Source organism: Eimeria acervulina, genomic scaffold, assembly GCF_000499425.1.
Source record: "Eimeria acervulina Houghton genomic scaffold, Eah_scaff92, whole genome shotgun sequence".
In the NCBI taxonomy this organism is placed as follows: Eukaryota; Apicomplexa; class Conoidasida; order Eucoccidiorida; family Eimeriidae; genus Eimeria; species Eimeria acervulina.
Genome location: NW_013547077.1, coordinates 1 through 18913, shown reverse-complemented (window position 1 = coordinate 18913; position 18913 = coordinate 1). Strand labels below are relative to the sequence as shown.

Here is an 18913-nt window from a genome sequence, read left to right as displayed (position 1 = left end):
CATTTTCTCTCGCTGGTTTGTCTCGTTTTTGGGTTCCACGGAGGACAAGGAATGCGCTTTCCAGCCCAAGAAGGAGGGCCTTGCTCTCAAGTTACCACTCAACATTGTAGTACTAGGCCTCTAATTGTTCTGCCCAACCATTAGAGAAAGACTTATGCATGACAGGTAGTCTTCTTTGATCTCCGCGGGACCGCGCTTCCAGAGGGGTTTCTACCTGCTGCGATTCTTGTGTGACCTCTCTGAATTTCTTCGCCTTTTCCCCTTCTTTTCTTCAGGGGACTTTATTTAGCCACAAGAACCATACAGAGTGTGGCCTTCTCTCTTGACCGCGTAGGAGATGTCCTTTGCCTGGATTGTTTGGACTGTTTCCCTGCTCGCGTGTTCAGCGTAGGCGAAGGAGCCCTTGATGATACTGTAAAGGAAGACCTTCAGCACGTTTCTGATCTCCCTTTACATGAGACCTGAGGTTCGCTTAGCACTTCCTCTCCCGCCGGAACAGCGAACAGCAGGTTTGGTGTTGCCTTCATCTTTGCCACAAGGATAAAACGACGCCAAGCTGCTCAATCATAAAAATGGTTCCACTCACTAACAGCGCGTCTATGAACGCCTTGCTGCCCGAATGCGCTGCTGTGCGAAAGTTGTTCACCAGCCTGACTTGACCAGGTCTTTAGGCCCATATTGTTCCCAGTATCCATTGATCGGTGTAATATACTACTCTTTCCACCTTCTGAGGAAAACGCTACTTGCAACAAAGCCGGCAGCGGCTGAATCAGACAGTATTTTGGCTGCCGCTACCGTTGCTGCTGCTGGCACTGACGATGTTTGCTGCTGCCATTGATGCTGTTGCCATGGTTGCTGCTGCCGCTTGTGGGCATCTGTCGCTCATTTCTCCTTGGGACCCTGCTGCTATTCCGTTTAGCGCAGACGATGAACATGCCGTTGGTACGTCTAGGAGGAATGGAAGCAGGGTCTTAAGGAGAACTGAACGGCAGACGTTGCCTAACGGCAGCATTGCAAGTAGACCTGAATATTGTCTCCTGGAAGTAGCATGCTCACCCTTCACTGGCATGCCTAGGATAATGTGGTGAAAACGTGTAACATCGAAGCCCTGCATTGACCTATCTCTGAACTGGTCTAGCATTTCATGCCAATGCTTCTGCCGATTATAGTGTCCTGTCAATCATCTGCGAAGCGTACACGCAGAGGGCGAGCCAATGAATACAGAGGAAGGATGCGCCTCGCCGCTGCAGTTTTAGACACCAGATCCGCTTCGCTGCTTGTGCCTAGAAGAGCCAGCAACTCCTGACAAGCGACTCAAACAAGCACAGCGTTAACTCGGAGCGGATCTGCTGGTGCGGTTGTCATTTCTTTCGGCTTCATTGGGCCGCACGTTGAGTGGGCGCCAAGGCGATTGACTGTTCGCTTGGTTGGCCCCTAAGGGTTTGGCCCCATCGACGTGCGGCTCGGAGTCTTGCTTCTCCAGTTGCTTCGGTCTTTTCCTGCGTCTGCAATATCCAATAGTGTAACATTATTTAGTACAAAAAAAAGCTGATGAACGGCTCGCTACGTCTCCCTGGCTTTCTGAGTGCCGAATTCTCCTGCTGTTGTTAGTTTCACCTGCGAGTATTTGTCTGAGTGGGGCTGGCAACTGCAGTTCCGGTATCGATGGTGTCTCTATTTGCTTCATTTCCAAGTCTGCTTTTCTTCTCTTAGCCACCGCGATGGAAGGGGCGTTTTCTCTCTGTTTTGTGCTTGTTTCGCCACCTCGGTAAGGTTACCAGAGTTCGCGGTCCGCCCCACGACTTTTTGCCTATTCCCTCTCTCTTGGAATCTGTTCTGTAGTAAATGCTTATGTAGCAGTTTTGGGTCTGCGGTTGGACATGTGTTCACCAAATAGTGATACTTCTTGATTTAGCTCTCTGTCGATGGCTTCCGTTGTTGTCTTCTCATTTCTCCTATGGCTCGTTCCTTGCCGGCTCGCGAATAAACCTACATCTCATTGCATATCGGAAGGTTTCCATTCTTCTGGTTTGGTCCGGAAAGATGGTGCCTTACGGAGATAAAATGGCCATTCTCTTTCCTCCCCTTCTAAGAATAAAGTTCCCAAAAGCACGTATAGCTCTTCGGGTATAGTGTTTTAGGGTTTAGAAACAAGGAACTTGTCCACTGCCCCAGCATCGCGGCGCGACGTGACAGCTGGACGATCGGTAAGGGAGGAGGCATCCTTCATGTACTGTCTTGCTGTGAAGACATTTTCCTTTGGATCGGATACCGATAAGGATTTGGTGCGAGCTAACCAGCAGATGCTGATCAATCTTGTTGATGCTCGAGGAGGAAAGGACTAAGGTTCTGACATAGATCTCAGGTGAGCATCTTCAGTTCTCTAAGCTTTTTGAAGCAGCTTCGGTACTACTCAATACCATGTATGCATTGGGCCTCACCCCTATGGGGGTGGGATGTGTTACCCGCACCCATCCTGCCGCGAGCTGCAGCTGACCGAAAAGATTTACGATGAGACACCCCGAAAAGTAGCTGACTTCTCCAATCCCCAGATGTGCTGGACACAGAGAGGCCCAAGGGGCTGCTTAGCACTTGTTGAGAGGGTTCACCAAGGGTGAGCTGCAACGCGCTGCCCTGCAACTAACGTTGCGAAGCGACCTCCTATACAAGCATAACCAAACTCTGCTTTGCTGTCTGCTCTAACACTGTAGACAATTGCTGTACTTCAGCATGCGTGCCGTCTGCCTTCTAAGGCCCGCTAGGTGTTGGCGTTCCATCTTTAGAAAAGCCGTGTTGCATCCATAATGCATGCGTTGTCTGATGCCGATTGCTCCAAAGGCACACTAGACCAGCAACAACAACCGCACAAGCTAGCACAAGGGCAAATCAACACACTGTAATCATTAAGGCAAAAACTGCTTGAATGTCTTAGTTCCCCGCCACATTACAAACTGCAGCAATGAAGGCTGCGGGGCGACGACGGCCAGGCTGCTGCAGCTGCTGGAGTAAAGGAAGAAGTTAAAAAAACGCAGATAGTGAACAAGCTTTTTTCCCTGGGAAGTTCATAAGTATGGACGAACTCAGGATTCTCTAAGAATCATGTAGCTGCAGCAGCAGCCAAGAGGCTGCTGCTGCAGCAGCAGCAGCGGCACCGCATGGGCTGCTGCAGCAGGAACATCATCATCTGGTGCTGCGTGCAGCAGTCCATCTGCCCCAGGACCTTTGCATGTTAATTGCTTCCTTTCTTTCTACTTAGCTTGGGGGTTGTGGCAGCATCAGCAGCACCAGCAGTAGTGGAGCAGCAATAGGAGCAGCCGCAGCAGCAGCAGCAGCAGCTTCCGCATAGGTCGCGGGAGGGAGCTCTTCTGGGGAGGGGTTCTGATTTTAAACGAAGTGTCTATATACTTGGAAGGAAGGACGCGCGCCCTCAGCGGCGTATTCTTGTTTTTGTCGTCGTGGACCCCGGTAGCAGCAGCAGGAGCAGCAGCGGCAGCAGGAGCAGCGGCGGCAGCGGCAATCCGTCACGTCCGTTTTCCCACAGACTAGTTCACCTTTTGGCGTATTCGCCTTTGCTTGTGTTGCTGCTCGTGGCTGTTTAGGCGCTGCATCCTTACCAGAACCAGGAGCAGCAGAAGGCAGCAGCAGCAACGGCAGCAACAGCGGCAGCAGCAACAGCAGCAACAACAAAATGACGGCGGAGGTTTTCACCCGCAACGGCTTTGATATGGCCAGCGCTGCAGCAGCAATTGCCAGCAGCAGCAGCGGAGCCCCGAAGCGGCTGCAACAGCGTATAGCAGAAGAGTTACGGGTGTCTTACCTGACCCCCAGCGGTGGGGCGAATGATAGCAGCAGCAGCAGCAACGGTCACCACGGCAGCAGCAGCAGCAGCAGCAAGAATGAAGACGACGCTGACGATGCGCAGATCCTCGCTGAGTACATTTTGCATTTGCTGCTACGCGAGAAGGCGCCAACGGATCGTCTTCTGGAGGAGCTCAAGGAATTCCTAGGGCAGCCAGTGAGCAGGCTTGCTGCAGCTGTGCCTTTAGCTGCTGCTGCTGCTGCGAGTGGTGGCAATTGCCGAATGCCTCTGGTGCAGTTTGTGCTACTGCTGCGGCTGCGGTCTTCTTAAGATCATTTGACTCGCCCTCTTGTCTTTATGTCTTCTCCATTCTGTGTCCCTCTGGTTGTTGCAGCAGCTGCTGCTGTCACTTCTGTGGGGTGTTTATGCAGGCTGATGACTTCACTCGCTGGCTCCAGCGGGAGCTGCAGCAGCAAAGTGCTGCCTGCAGCAGCAGCAGCAGCGGGAGACACCGCAGCAGCAGCAGGTCAAAGCATCTCAGCAGCAGTAGCAGCAAGCACGGCAGCAGCAGCAGCAGTGCGAAGCACTCAAGCACGAGCGATGGGACGTCGCGCGGGTCTAGCAGCAGCAGCAGCAGCAAGCAGGGCAGCAGCAGCAGACATGGTAGCAGCAGCAGCAGCAGCAGCAGCAGCCACAGATACAGCAGCAGCGCGCAGCATGAAGCATCTCGCGGGGAGGGGCGTGGATCTCGAAGTGACAGTGGGGCACAGCACAAGCAGCAGCAACAGTAGTAGTAGCAGCAGCAGCAGCAGCAGGGGCAACTTGTGTGGCTGCGGCAGCAGCAACAGCAGTATATCTTTGTAGGTGAAGGAAGCATGTGATGCAATGTCTTGTGCTGCAGCGATCTCCCGCCGCCTCATCCTGATGCGCGCCGCAGAGCAGGCCGTGAGTCAGCACCGCTACCGTAGCAGCAGCAACAACAGCAGCAGGGTCAAGGTTGTTTGGTTGTGTTAGTTGCGTTCTGAGTGCGCGGCATTTGCTTGCGCCTGTTGTTGTGGCTCTCCTTGATATGCGTTATTGCTGCAGAGGGCGACCTTTTGTTTCTGTTGCCTTTATATTCTTCTGCAGCAGACTCTGCAGCAGAGTTATGTCCATGAGCAATGCGTGTCTGCTGCGCCCGTCTCCTTGTTGCCTGTGGAGTTGTAGTTGTGCCTCCTTGCTTCGTCTGCTCCTTTCCTTTGCTTCCTTTCGCTTTGCTGCACTGTTCTGTCTGCTGCCGCATACTTGTGTTTTTTTTCTATGAGTGGGTTTGCTATGGTGCTGCTGGGGTGTCTGCGTGCATGCATGCAAAGGTGGGTGAGTGCATGCGCTGTTTGCATGCATTTCTTAGCCTGTATTTGGGGTGTCTCTGTTGTGTTGCGGTGTCTCTGTTCTGCTGCAGGCTGTCAGCAGCCGCAGCGGCACCTCCGTGCGTAGCGGCAGGTCGCATCGTTCCCCACCCCGTAGCCGCCGCAGCAGAAGCCGCAGCAGGAGCCGCAGCAGCAGCAACGGCAGCAAAACGCCACCTATGTCGCGCTCTATTTACCTCATGGGCAGCACCAGCAGCAAGGGGAATACGCCGTCCCCTTCATCAGCTCCTGTCTGGGTCACTGCTCCTGCAGCACACCCGCAGCAGCAGCAGCAGCAGCCGCAGCAGCAAACTCCTGGCGCTGTTGCTCCCGGAGACATTTTCCGGTCTCAGGCGCAGCAACCCACGGCGTACGAGATGCAGCAGATGAAACAGCAGCAGCTCATGCAGCAGCAGCAACTGCTCCAGCAGCAGCAGCAGCTGCCGCTGGTGCCTGTCGCAGCGACAGCTCCGGCAGATATGTCTGTCCCGGAGGCTGCGCTGCAGCGCGGCCCCAAAGCGATATTGAAGTGAGGAGGTGTTTCAGGGGTTTCTCTGCACCAGATGGTGTCTCCTTTGTGGCTGCTATTTGCATTTAATCTGCCGCCTTTGCCTTGCTCGCTTCCGCCTCCCTACATTTATTTACGCATCCTCCTCCGTCTGCGCCTGTCTCCGCTTTTAGGGGACTGAGAGCCGTCGATGTTTTGCTGTCTCCCCATTGTTTGTCTTTTTTCTCTCACTCTTTCCCTGCGCCCTAATTCTGAAGTTCCCGCTGCACCTGCTGCCGCTCTCGCTACTGCTGCTGCTGCTGCTGTGCGCAGGCCGAACCCCAGGTTTGTGGAGGCGTTCTTGGCTGCTGAGCACGGGGCCGTAGGAGACAGTCCCTTCCCTTTGCATGCATCTTCTGCCGCTGCTCCTGTAGCACATTCTATGCTGCAGCAGCCGCATCCGCACCAACGAATGCCGCTGCAGCAGCAGCAGCAGCAACAGCAACAGCAGCCACAGCAGCAGCAGCCCTACACCCACTTGGCGGGGGCTGGGGTTCCTCAGGCCAAAGTGAGTGTTTCCACTTCCTGCATACTCTATCTCTGCGTTATCTGTCTCCTTCCGTGTACGGCTCGCCGTTTTCGTTGGTTCTCCTTTGCCTACGCTCTGAACTAGCTGCTGCTGGAGCTACTGCTTAGCAGCTGCTCGAGCAGTTGCTGCTGCTGCTGTTCTAGCTGATGCTGCTGCTACCGTGGTAGCTACGGCTTTGGTTGGTGCATATAACAGTGATGTTGCTGTTGCTGCTACTGCTGCTGGTGCTGCTCGTGTTTTTCAGGTGCGGCGCCGCTGTTTGCGGTGGCCTGACTGTCCGTTCGGCACGAAGTGTAATTACATACACCCGGCGATTCGATGCGCAAACTTCCCGCGGTGTCCCTTCGGGTCTTCTTGTTTTTATTTGCATCCTCCAGTGAAATGCCGCTATGGACAGAATTGCCAGAACCCCAGTTGCAACTTCCTCCATCCCGAACGCCCCGTGAGCCCAAACCCTAAACCCTAATTCGTAAACCCTAGTAGCTAGGCCCTTTAGCCGCCTGCACGCGCAATTCACCAGTCGAGGGTGTCCTGAGTTGCTGTAGCGCCCTTCATCTTCCCTCTCATTCTGCTCTCTTCTTGCGTGCACGGGCTCCTGCTGCTGCCAGTTCTATTTTATTCCTTCTCCCTCAACGAGTGCTGCATGCACGCCCTCGATTATGTCTCATGCTTCCGCTTGCTTCAGGGGTGGATGGGGGAGTTAGGGGAAGATGGCCTCTTTAGAAACAAAGTCTGGACAAAGGACAGCCGTACGTACCTCGAGCTACTGGTGATGTTGCTGCTGCTCTTGTTGTTGTTGCTGCTGCTGTGGTACTCCACCTTGATCCAGTTGAACAACGGCAGCAGCTATTTGTTGAGGTTTATTGTTGCGTGTCACTTGCATTGCGTCTTTCAGAGACTGCTGCACCGGCAGCAGCAGCAGCAGCAAATTCCAGTGGGGGCGCCTCCGCGGCGCAGCAAAATGCTGCTGTTGCTGCGTTGAGCTTCACGCTGCCTTCTACCCCGCCATCGCTGAAGAGGAGGCAAGCAGCTCCGGAGCAGCAGGAGATGACGTCCCTGACCCTCCCTCCTGCAGCAGCAGACGGCGCTGCGGCTGCTCCAGCTGCATCGGGTACTGATGCTGCAGCTGCGGCGCCTGCTGCTGCTCCTGCTGCTGCTCCTGCTGCTCCCGTAGAGGCGGCGGACGGCGGAGACATTGAGCTCGACGGGGACGCGCCGGAGGCAGCTGCTATGGCAGAGGATGTCGCAGCCTCTGCCTGATAGCAGCAGCAGTAGCAGCAGCAGCAGCAGCATTGCAGCAGCAGTGCAGCAGTGTATCTCGGGTGTCTTGTGGCGGTGGGCTGCTGTACAGCCCAAGGGAGAGAGCGCAACTGCGCATGCGTCTTCTTTGCCGCGTGCGCATGGGGTCGTGGGGCTGTGGGGCTACCGTCCTCATTTCTTTGTTGCTTTCACTTGTGTGCAACGGAAAGGGCTTTCGGTTGCCGCTGCACTGCCAGCTGATGCTGCTGCTGCGGTGCTGCAGCTGCTGTTGCAGTTGCAGCAGGGGAGATCGCAGACCTCCCTTCAGTTAAGCGAGGGCGCCCCGGACAATAATTGAAGAGGGCACAACGAGCAGAGGGGCCCCTGCCTGGAGAGTCTGCTCCAGCACTAAAGGCGTAGCATCAAAGACGGCAACACCGCCATCCGAGCAAAGACACTACTTATTGCTTTTGGTTTGCTACTGCAGCAACCCGGCGTGCTGCTTCAGCAACGCCGCCCTGCTGCAGCAGCAGCGACGGTGTTGCTGCAGCGGCGCCGGCGTGAGTGTTGCTTTAGCAGCAGTAACGTGACTTGTGCTGCAGCACGAGCAAGACCTAAACTTTTGCCCCGGCAGTAGCAGCATAAGGTTTACCTCAGAAGCAGCAGCAGCTGGAAAATCTAGCAAATGCAGCATCCTTAGCTGTAGTGCGTCGACGTCGCTGCTGCTGCCTTGCTGCTGCAGCAGCGCAGCAGCAGCAGAAGCCACCCTTTTCCTTTAGGACAGGTTTAGGGTAGTCATTAAGACAGACAATAAAACAGGTGGACGCTATGGGTGTTGCTGCCTGCCGTCAGGCTACAACACCAGCCGAAACAGATGCTGTGCAGCAGCTGCACCATCGCTGCTGCTGCTGGGGTCGCCGCAGGCCCCTTCAGAAACAGCACGGAGGATAGCAGCTGCACTGCGCCGCTGAAGAAGTGCCAGCGGCGCAGCTAAACAGACAAAAAGCGGCAGAGGCAACAGCCAACGCAGTAACAGAAAAGACCATAGCTGCGAGCAGCAATGTATAGTAGTCCTGCGTACAGCTTTGCCAACAGACAGAAGGAAAAGGCCAGGGAGCCAACTTATGTATATAAGTCGAATACATATAAACATATATGTATATGTATATGTATATGTATATGTATATGTATATGTATATGTATATGTATATGTATATGTATATGTATTATATGGTAACCCAGGCGACGAAAGACGCACGGCGACACCTCAGAGAAGGCGGACTGCATGAGGCAGCTGAAGGGCCCAGTCCCCCAACAAGGGGGCCTGGTTGCTGCTGAGGACAATATCATATCTGCAGCACAGCATCAGCAACAGCGAAAGCAGCGGCAGCAGAAAGAATTATGTCCGTGCACCGGGGCGGGAAGACAGACGCTTGGAATCCATTTGTGCGCCTGAATGAGCTGCTCCTCTCTCCTTGCTTGTGCTTCGTGCATGCATTCATCATCTGGCGTACTTGTGTTCTGGAAGATTAGTAGTCTCCTTATGGATATGCTTTCTACGTGACTGTTTGCTTTCTCAGACCTCTGTATTGCCTGTTGTGCATGAACAGAATCGTGCCTTGCGCTGCAGCGCACAAGAAACAAGAAATACGACTGCGCTGCAGCGCAGTCGTATTTCTTGTTTCTTGTGTCGCTGTCCTCTCTGCTCTTTAGGGTTTAGGGTTTAGGGTTTGCATCTCAGTTTCAGTGTATCTGGGTCAACGGCTGCCTCTACAGATCTCTGTGTCTGTTTCTTTCGCTCTCTGGGTGTATGCATTAGTGCTTGCTTCCTTCGCAGTTGTAAGTGGCTCTTCTTCTCAAGCCTCTTTGGCTGTAATCTGTTTCTCTAATGTGGTATTAGCCTTCTTTCTGCTTCTATGACGGGCATTATTCTTTTCTCTCTCGCTCTCTCTCTCGCCCTCTCTCCGGAAGTGTTTTGCTTTCGTCTATCACCTAACATATTTGTTCGTACCCGTAGAGGTCGTGGCTGACGCTTGGCGGCGGGAGATGAAATTGCCGTGCTGTTGCTATTTCAACAACCGCAAACAAAACTCGTCTTACGCCTTTTTCCACCTCCTGCTGCTGCTTCACCCCCCGCGGCAGGTAGTCTGTGAAACGCTGCTGTTGCCGCTGTTGCTGCTGCTGCTGCTGTTGCGGTTGCAGGTGAGGAGCTTTTACAGCCGCTCCTCCTTTTGCAACTGCGGCTGCTGAGAGGCATGATGGCTTGCCTCTCACGTGCCTGCCGTGACAGCACTGGGTCGTGCTGCAGCAGCAGCTGCTGCTTTGACGACGAAGTCTGGTGCTGCCGCAGCAGCTGCTGCATTCGTGCGTACACCAACATATGGAGACAGGCAGCAACCACCGTTCGAAGGAAACCCTTTCTACAGAAGAGGAAAGAAAGCCAAAGGCTTTCGGTCGCTGTATGTACAGTACAACGGCCATCGTGTACTCGGCCTGAGGCTGCTGCCGCTGCAGGCTAGCCCCGCTCTCCACGAAGCCTGCGGCAACGCGCCGAAGATAACATTCGATGCACGCATGAAGAGAAGCAGCAGCATGAGAAGCAAAAGCACCAGAAAGAGCAAGAGGAGCAGCAACAGCAGTAACAACGGCACCGGCAACTGTCGCTGCAGGGAGCGCTGCAGCACCACGGGCAGTTCAAAGTTCGACCGTCTGCGGCACCGCGCACACCTTCTAACTCAAGCGTTTGCTGCATGATGGTGATATAAATACCTATAAATGCCCTCAGCTTCTTTTCGACTTCTTCAGCCAGCTGAGGAGCATCGCCGAGGCGCAGGTAGATCAATGACAAAGGAGAAGCGGCGTGCGGTTGAAGACGCAAGTCAGACCGGTCCCTACCTTCTGCAAAGCCACTAACGTAAATGCACCCACCGCGGCCCCCACCGCTGCTGCTACTGATACTGCTGCAACAGCTGCTGCTGCTCTTGCTGTTGCTCTTGCTGTTGCTGCTGCTGTTCTGAGACAGCTGGCTCTTGGGAAGATCTCCCGCGCTCGGTTGGCTTTCATGCGCTTCAGGCCGACCCCTCTGCAGCAGTTTCTCTTGCGCCCCACTGCCCTCCAGAAATGAAGAGCTATGTGGGTAGTCCCACTGCTGCAGCTCAAACCGGCTGATGTGGTTTGTGCTGCTGCTGCAGCTGCTGCTGCTAGTGCTCCTATCTGTAGACGGGGAAGAGCGTAAGGAAGAGAGGGCAGTAGTCAGGTCTCCTCCCTTTCTGTAGTCTGCCCCACCTTGAAGCCAGATCGGCGCTGCTGCTGCTGGTGCTGCTGGGAGAGTCTTCTCGTGTCTCTGCAGCTTCCCGTTGCTGGAGAGGGGGTGGGCTTGTTGAGGTGCCTTGCGGGCCCCCAACTGTTGGCTCTCCATAGACGTACGAGTTGCTTTAGAAGAAGACGAGTCATGTGGAAGGCGCATCATTAATATCGTGTGGACAATGCAGCGGAGAGAAGCCCCAAGAAGCGGGAGGGGCACATGAACCGAATCTAACGGCATCTCAACGCAGTTTGTCTGCATTGTACGGAGTATGTTTAAGCAGTTCTTAAACAACGGCACCCCAAATAAGTAAGAGGCTCAAATAATAAGTATAAAACATCACTTTCTAAGACTCGGGTGGGTTGGTTAGGGGGGCCCAAGGCGCAGCTCAGGGTCACCCAGAGGACCCCTAACGAGCTGCAGCGCGGGGCTGTTGTGTGCTGTTGCGCTGAATACATTTCGAAGTAAAGCTGCAGAAATTTCATTTGTGCTTCTATAGAGAGAACGCGACACTCAGCATTCAAAAATTTCCCTAGATTCATGGGGCTTTTAGTCGCTTCACCGGTCTGACCACTGGCCTGAGAAGGTCGCGAGGGGCTGTTGTACGAGCAATAGCACTGATCGTCTTATTTCCCTCGGTTCTTCCTTTAGTAAAAGCGCCAATAAAGAGCTGAATCAAAGGGTGACGCAGAGGCCGGATGCTGTGCTACAACCACGGGAGCCTTCTCTCCTCCGTGCTTTTCATGATGGCAAGACGCACACGCACATTCACCCTACTCCGCCAGCCTCTGTGCATATATACATGCAAATAGGTGCTTCAAAAAGAGGAGGGAGGCGTCGGGCAAGCGGGAATACTAGTAACGTGAGACGAGTTTACACGTGGATTCAGACGGGGAGGCGGCAGACGCACGCAGGTTTCAACTTTCTTAAGAGCTGACTGTCCATATTGTTTTAATGAGTTTTCAATGACTGAGTAACACCAACGAGAAGCGCAAGACTACGACCCAGGCCGCTCCTCTCCTGCTCCTGGTGGTGCCCGAGGCAGCCACAGGAAAAACAGACTATTAGAGAGGAATCCCCTCATATTTACTTCGGCGCATCTCGCGCTTCGTTTTGTCCGGTACAAGTTCCCCTGCATGCCCTTCTCACGCATCCGTCTGTTTCATCGCTGGGCTAGGGGCTGTGATGGTACTCAGTGCTTAGAGATGAAGCGGAGAGGCAGAGGCAGAATCAGAAAAGCTAATTTAGTGGGTGATGTCTAGGGATCAAGTGGAGCTAGCTGTAGCGACGTCGCTTTCTCGTGTCTCTAGCTCGGGAAACTTAGCCTTGTGCGAGCTAGCACGCCCTATTGAGAAGGCTGGTGACGCAACACAGAGGCTAAAAATGGTTTTAATAGGTCTTCATCTTTGCATCTGCAAAAGCTAAAGGTGGCACCCTCCTCTCTTTGAGGGGGCTCTCGGGCCTACTTCGGGCCCTAACGGGTGTTGCAACTAAAAGAAATGGCTTCTGAATGTGCACTACTACCGGAGCCGCAGCAAGCAGCGTACAGGTTGCACTAGCGCCTGAGATTGGGCTTTGCATCCAGACGGGTTTATCCCCTGCTAAGCGTGCTCTGTCAGTTCTTACAACTTCTATCCGCTTTGCGGTAGTCCACGTATGCTTCCAAGTCCATTGAAAGCACCTGCATTTCGCACAAAGGCCTAGAAGACGAACAATGTTGCAGCTAACTTGGCAGCGGCCCAGCTCTAAGTAGCGGTGAACACTGACACACACGCGACGGGAATAGATGAAATACAAGGGTAGGGGGGGCCTGCTGCCCTTACCGGGGTGGCATCAATGACGGGTTGCTTCTCGCAGTAAACCGATTCCCGTACGTACACTGCGCAGGTGCTGGAAGGGAGGTAAACTCTCACAGAATGGGGGCGGCTATCTTTAGCTTCTGTTGCTGGGTGCTGCGTTCTTGGGGTGAGCCGTCCGAACCCTCCAAATCGCTTTTCGTCACTGTCCAGGAAGAGCCGCATGGGCTCGTTGTACATACACCCCACGTGGAAGCCCTCGTAACTCTGTAGGTGCATGCGCATACAGAGTAGCAGATCACGAACGTCACCAAGGAGCTTAGTGCCTTCATAGGGGACAGTAAGGAGCCTAACGGGCTAGACGAGCCCACGCATATCGGTGCAAAGGGCAGATCTGCAGCAGCTGCTGCAGTATGGTCTCTTGAGAGTCCCAGCACCCAGCCGGTGCTTCTCACGTTGTGGGGGTGGAAGTTGAACGCAAATAGACACTGTCCCCGCTCTAAGACAACCACCTGGGCCTCTTCATCGCACTTCACAACGTAGAGGTGAGCGGCAGACTGCCAACCGAAGACACCTTCCCAGTGGTTGAGGCAGCAATCAAAAAGCTGCAATACACTCCAAAAGGCTCATATGGCATTGCAGCTACCATCAAGATACCATCAAGATGAAAACAATGGAAGGAAGGACGAGCATAGTAGCAAAGCACCGCCCTCCGTTTGCTGTCCTATCCTGTGTACTTTATGCTGGAGGTCTGTTCGTGTTCGGCTGTGTGTGTGTGTGTCTTGTGCAAGGTAAGAGGGATGGGTTAAGGGTACAGCAGCATAGCTGGATAGAGAAAGATAATACGAGACTGCCTGACCTCGCACTGGGTGAATTTAAGGGAGGGGCTGTCCGCCAGGTTCCACCGTCTAAAGGCCTTCGCCATAGAAAAATGATTCGCGGGTCGCGGCAAGTCCAGCCCGTCAGGGTGCGCGAGCTCATTCCCCATGAAGTTCATGCGCCCGTCTGCTAAGCCAGATCCCAGCAAGCGATACATCCGCCACAATGCCAAACCACTCAGCACGTGCGGGTCGCAGTCCTCCACGGACATGTGCTCGTACATCGCCTGAAGAGATAGAAACAGAGCCAGAAACAGAGATAGCGAGAAAGACGTGCCAATAACGCTAATATACAGTACCAAGCAGACAAATACACACCACCGGAAAGAAATAGCATGGAGGGACTGCGGAACGAGCATATGCGGCCTAGAGAGGCCTGAGAAGAGTAATAAGAGACAATCAAACTGCCACCGCATCCCCGGGACCTTCAGAGAGAGGCCCATCGACGTATTAGCCAGCGGAACAACTGTAGAGGCAGCCACCAAGAAGGGCCACGCGAAGCAAGCAAGACAATGTTCTCCTCACTGGGCCTATGAGAGCGAAGGCAAGCGTGTCGTCCCCTTCGCTGCTGTAACTCCAGTTCGGGGGAGTGTCGTGCTTGTTGCGCTGCTCATAATAAATTTCCCGTGTCTGCTGCGCAATGGAGTCCCAGCTGAAGCTGAAGGCGGCTGTCACGCGGCCTCGAGACCCCATCCACCGCGCATGCTCAAAGTTCTTTAGGATCTCGCAGCAGCCCCAGGCGATGCTCCCAGGTGTGGGGTCCTGCGGTGCAAAGACAGCCGGAGACAGGGGACAGAGAGAGAGGCGAGGAGAGATACATCCAGGACACCAAACACAAAGAGGTGCATGAGGATGAATACTACATCATTGCTTGAAGACTGGGACAGACGGCTGGGGCCTCAAACTGTCCCTTGCCTCCCCGACCAGGCAAGGTGCCAGGCTCTTTCCTCTATGTGTTATCGCCTCCCTTTCTGGTTTCCGGCTGGATTTTATTTGTGTGGATGCAAAAGTGTTTCTTTTCCCTAATGGCTCTGCGCGTTCCCCCCTCTCTCGCTACCTCGAGACAACCGGAGGTGACCAGAAGAGAAACCCAAGGGAAAGAAAAGAAAGGGGAGACGACGGTGGTGAGGTCACTGACCACAAGAACGCCCGTGATGTTTGGATTGACAAAGTCCCTTGGGCCCCCGCTATTCGTCGCTACGACGGGCTTGGAGGCACTCCAAGCCTCGAGTACCACTATGCCGAATGGTTCGTTTCTTGAGGGCACGACCACGGCGTCGCAGGACTTGAAAAGTGCATGCAAAGCCCCGCCCCCCATCTTCCCCACAAACCGCACTGAAGAAGCAAAGAGAGACACACGAGGAGACAGGCCGCTTACAGGACACTCTTGAGCGAATAAGCAGCACACAACAAAAGGACCCGCAAAACAAGGCCAGGCTGAAGGGGGACAGAGACTGCTCAGACACATAGGCAGAGCTTTGCAGCAAGAAAGAGATAGGGTCAGAGGGCAGAGGGTTCCAGCGAAGATGCAAACTTGTTGTGCAAGAATACCTGAATGGGTGACGCCGAGCTGAGCTGCGCGGCCCTTCAGACTCTCCATCATGTGGCCGTCCCCCACAAAGACGAACTTCGCGTCCCCTCGGAACTTGTGAATAAAGGGAACCGCCTCCAGCAGGAGATCAGGTCCTTTCTGAACGACCATTCTGCCTGCACGCCGAAACACTAGGCAAGGTTCAACTGGTAGCCCAAGAGCAGTAGTAGCAACAGCAGCAGCAGCAGCAACCGCACCAACAAACGGCAGCGAGGAGACTGGCTGGGGCCCCGGATGCTTTGTCTAACGGAAGCTAGCGCTGAACGTGGGGCTGTTACTGTATTCTGATTACTCTCCAGCTCTGAATGAGATACATGGAAGGACTGAAAACAAGTGTAGTGAGTGTGTAAAGGCTCTTCGTACCCACGAACAAGAACATGGGGTCAAGAGCCCCCACTCCGTATGTGTGCTTGACCGCGCCAGGGTCTACCTCGCCATCGAATTTGTTGCAGTTGATGCCGTTATAAATGACTGTCATCTTTGCTGGATGCACTCCGTACTGAGCCCTTACCTCCTCCGCCAGCACTCCGCTCACGCATATTACGCGGTCAGCCAGGTGGCACGCTTCAGCTACAGGGTGGGACATACCACAGCAGAAGAACAAGACAAAACAGATACTGTTCTGCCTTCATGAAGACAGCCACAAGCACCCCAAATTTGCCCCTCCCTCCCTCTATTTGCACTCAAACAAATACGCATACACATGAGTACACATAGCACCACCGAGACGGGGACTGCATGTAAAACCAAACACACAGTCTACCCCTTCATGATGGCTGACCTTCGATGTCCCGAATGCGTTTGGAGACGCCGCCGTAGTTGTTGTTGCCACAACGGCCAAACTCCGTGGAGTGCATCGTTAAAATGGCAGTCCTCCCCTGCAGGCACAACATCCATGTTGTACATATACCCCAAGAATAGGCCAAACCAGCTCCGCAACCGGCAAGGAGGCCTGTTGTTTGTTGAACAAGCCTGGTGTCTCGCCTCAGCTTTTGGTGGAATGTTGCAGGTTCCGCTCCTGCAAAAATGAGTGTTCCCTGGGTGTCCATACACCTAGTTGGGAGAACTAAAGACTTGCCATTTGCTTGGCTCTAATGAGGGCCCTGCCTGCGAGCCAGTCGTGCGCGTGGCAGATTTCGAATTCCGTGCCCATTGCCTCCTCTACGCTCAGCATGCATGCAATGAAGCTTTCGCACATGTTTTGAATCTCCACCACGAAATCTCTATCCAAATCAAATGTGCATTCGTGGTACATCACGCCGTAGTGCTCCGAGCAGCCGCCGCAGGACTCCATGGCCCGAACAAACACATGCACCTCGTGGCCCTGTCGCGATAGCCCCGCTGCAAGCTCGGTCACGTGAGGAGCTACACCTCCAACAGCGTGTGTGTGCAACGACTCCCAAGCAAACAAGGCGATCTTTAAACGCCTGCAGCACCAACAGCAGCCTAGCCATAGCGAGTGGTAACAGCACGAGCACCAGCAACGGAGGCAGATGGAATGTTCATATATTTTCAAGCCATGCAGACAGGTAGAAGGGCTTGTAAGGTCTCTAGGCACAAATGCTCATCCATAGCTAACTAACGAGCAAGCTAGTTAAGCAGTTCGCTACAAGGGCAGCCTGACATCTGGCAAGGCAAGTAGATCAACAACTGTTTCCACAGGAACTGTATTCATAAATGGACAGGCTAGCAGCTTATTAAGCAACTAGACAGTCACGAAAGGCAAAAGAGGAATGAATAGGCAGCTGCACAAACAAGCCTCTAAGAAGCGATGCCTGGGATACGGATGCTCTGCGCACCTCCTACAGAATCTAGTGGTGTCAGCGTCTTCAACGGAGACGAGTACTTTTTCGGTGTTTGGTTTGCTGGCGAGGGCCCACAGAACTTGCGCAGTCATCCAGCGCCCCTGGCGGTGCCCTGATTGGCGGATGAGACGGCGGAGGCTTTGGTTGAGGGAGCTGTCGAGCCGGTAGTCGAAGCCCAGCCCTCCCTGGGATATGGGCCTGCAGAGAGTGGGGTAGCCTGTGCATTCCTGCGCTATGGAGAGGCGCTGGTCGGCTGGCAGCAGCGAAGAGAGCAGAGAGTTCGCGAGAGACAGGTACAACACGCCAGAGGCGCACAAGTCCCGGCTCAAATACGCCGAATAGTCGTACAAGTCCGGCTGACGCAGCACGCTGCGCTGGTCATACAGCATCCAAGGCACGCCTTCCAGGCGGAAGCCGTCGAGCCTGTGGGGAGCATCACCAGCAAGCAAAGTGCCGCGCAAGAGCCATGCGGCAGAGACACGAGAGACAGCTACTACTTTCCCCTTGACCTGTGCACGCAGAGGAGACTGGTGGGAGGAGACAGCAAGCAGGTTCCATGCCCAGACCCTCGGCGCTGGGCAAAATAAGCCACGCCTGTGCACACTCTGACGGTCATTGAGTCGATGCAGCAGCGGAGACAGCGACGCAGAAGAGGCAGCTGAGCCAGAGAAAGAGAATAAGAAACGCCAAAAGGGCCAACAACTCACTGGAATTCAGTAATCCAATACGTAATGTTCGAGAGGAGAAAGCGGACAACTTCCGTCTTTGAAAAGTCAAAGACCTTGGCCTCCTCTACAACTCCTGAAGGCCCACTGACGAAGTAGTTGTTGTCTCCGCCGTCTATACATCCCAGGCCGTCCATTACATTCTTGGAGGAGTGAGCGTGACAAAGACTTATCAACACCCGCAAACCCAGCGCATGTGCTTTGTCTATGAGGGCTTTGAACTCCTCTACTGTCCCCAGCCGGCTGCAGACGGCAAAGTGGTTCGTCACGTACAGCCCAAAGCTCGCGAAGTCTGCATGCTCCACCACGTCCAGAAGCTGCCCATACACCACAGAACGAGGGACACAGTCATGTTACTCAAAACAAATACCAAGCCTCCCGTGCAGACAGACAGGGGCAGATAAGTGCAAGGGATTGCAACGGCTTTCGCATGTGCAGTTCAGAAGGAGCAGCAGAGAATACCGTCACTTTGGAGCTTGGGTGTTTGGCCTTCCATCATAGCACAGATGACTGGATGGGCCGCAAGCATGGGCCACCCGCCCCAGCAGTAGCAGCAGCAGCGGGAGTTTCAGCAGCAACAGCAACACCACCAGCAAAAACATCACAACGCAAAAGCATCACACCGCGACCAGCACCAAGAGAGAGTGACAGCAGCAGCGGCAAGAGTTGCACCAGCAGCAGTACAGAGACCGACAAATGTCTGTCATTTCGTTAGCCCACTAGTAAAGTGTTGTATCCCAAGTTCTTGATGCGCGGCAGGAGCGTCTCTGTAAACTCTATGAAGGTACCGACCCGCCCCTCCTCCCCACTGGAGCTGCCAATGTGCGCCTCATAGATAGCGGGAGCGACGTCTGCTGGCACTCGAGGCCTTGGAAAGCGGAAGACATGCCGTTCCTGTGGCAAGCAACAAAGCCACCGCAGCAGCCCCTCACCCTTTCCCGCACACACGTATTATATATGGGGGGAACAGCGATAAGAGCAACAAAAGCACCGCCCTCACGCACAGCGCTAAACATTAAATCCAAATATCCGCTCCAGCAAACGTTCAATACAGAACGTACAGCAGCCCGAGGGGCTGATTTCATTCATCCGTACGAGATCGCACGCCAGCAGCCCTTTTAGGCACTGCAAGGGACTTCAATAAAGGTGAAAGGCAATATACACGGACTGGAGGGATGCATAACTCTCCCTAAACGGGAGATGCAGCAGCAACAGCTGCAGCAGCAACAGCTGCAGCAGCAACAGCTGCAGTAGCAACAGCTGCAGCAGCAACAGCTGCAGCAGCAACAGCTGCAGCAGCAACAGCTGCAGC

The 18913-nt window shown here is 54.2% G+C and overlaps 3 protein-coding genes across 3 annotated transcripts; 1 reads left to right on the top strand and 2 right to left on the bottom strand.

The window, feature by feature from the left end:
- Positions 1–3724: 3724 nt before the first annotated feature.
- EAH_00015280 (zinc finger (CCCH type) protein, putative) lies at positions 3725–7523 on the top strand (the record flags this gene model as incomplete). Its single annotated transcript, XM_013391176.1, has 8 exons — positions 3725–4015; positions 4231–4552; positions 4701–4744; positions 5241–5716; positions 6008–6242; positions 6508–6705; positions 6949–7012; positions 7159–7523. 8 exons carry the CDS (start codon positions 3725–3727, stop codon positions 7521–7523), a joined length of 1995 nt encoding a protein of 664 aa, XP_013246630.1.
- An 832-nt stretch (positions 7524–8355) lies between these two features.
- On the bottom strand, positions 8356–10968 carry EAH_00015270 (hypothetical protein, conserved; the record flags this gene model as incomplete). Its single annotated transcript, XM_013391175.1, has 4 exons — positions 8356–8469; positions 8785–8854; positions 9514–10039; positions 10272–10968. 4 exons carry the CDS (start codon positions 10966–10968, stop codon positions 8356–8358), a joined length of 1407 nt encoding a protein of 468 aa, XP_013246629.1.
- Positions 10969–12421: 1453 nt separating this feature from the next.
- On the bottom strand, positions 12422–18495 carry EAH_00015260 (LPS glycosyltransferase of possible cyanobacterial origin, related; the record flags this gene model as incomplete). The annotated part of the gene is made up of 13 exons (XM_013391174.1): positions 12422–12487; positions 12630–12869; positions 13058–13207; positions 13462–13707; positions 14006–14242; positions 14619–14815; positions 15032–15217; positions 15435–15641; positions 15853–15949; positions 16150–16498; positions 16871–17299; positions 17584–17918; positions 18322–18495. Coding segments are annotated over 13 exons (2913 nt in total), but the record flags the coding sequence as incomplete, so codon positions are not given.
- Between the last annotated feature and the right edge of the window lie 418 nt (positions 18496–18913).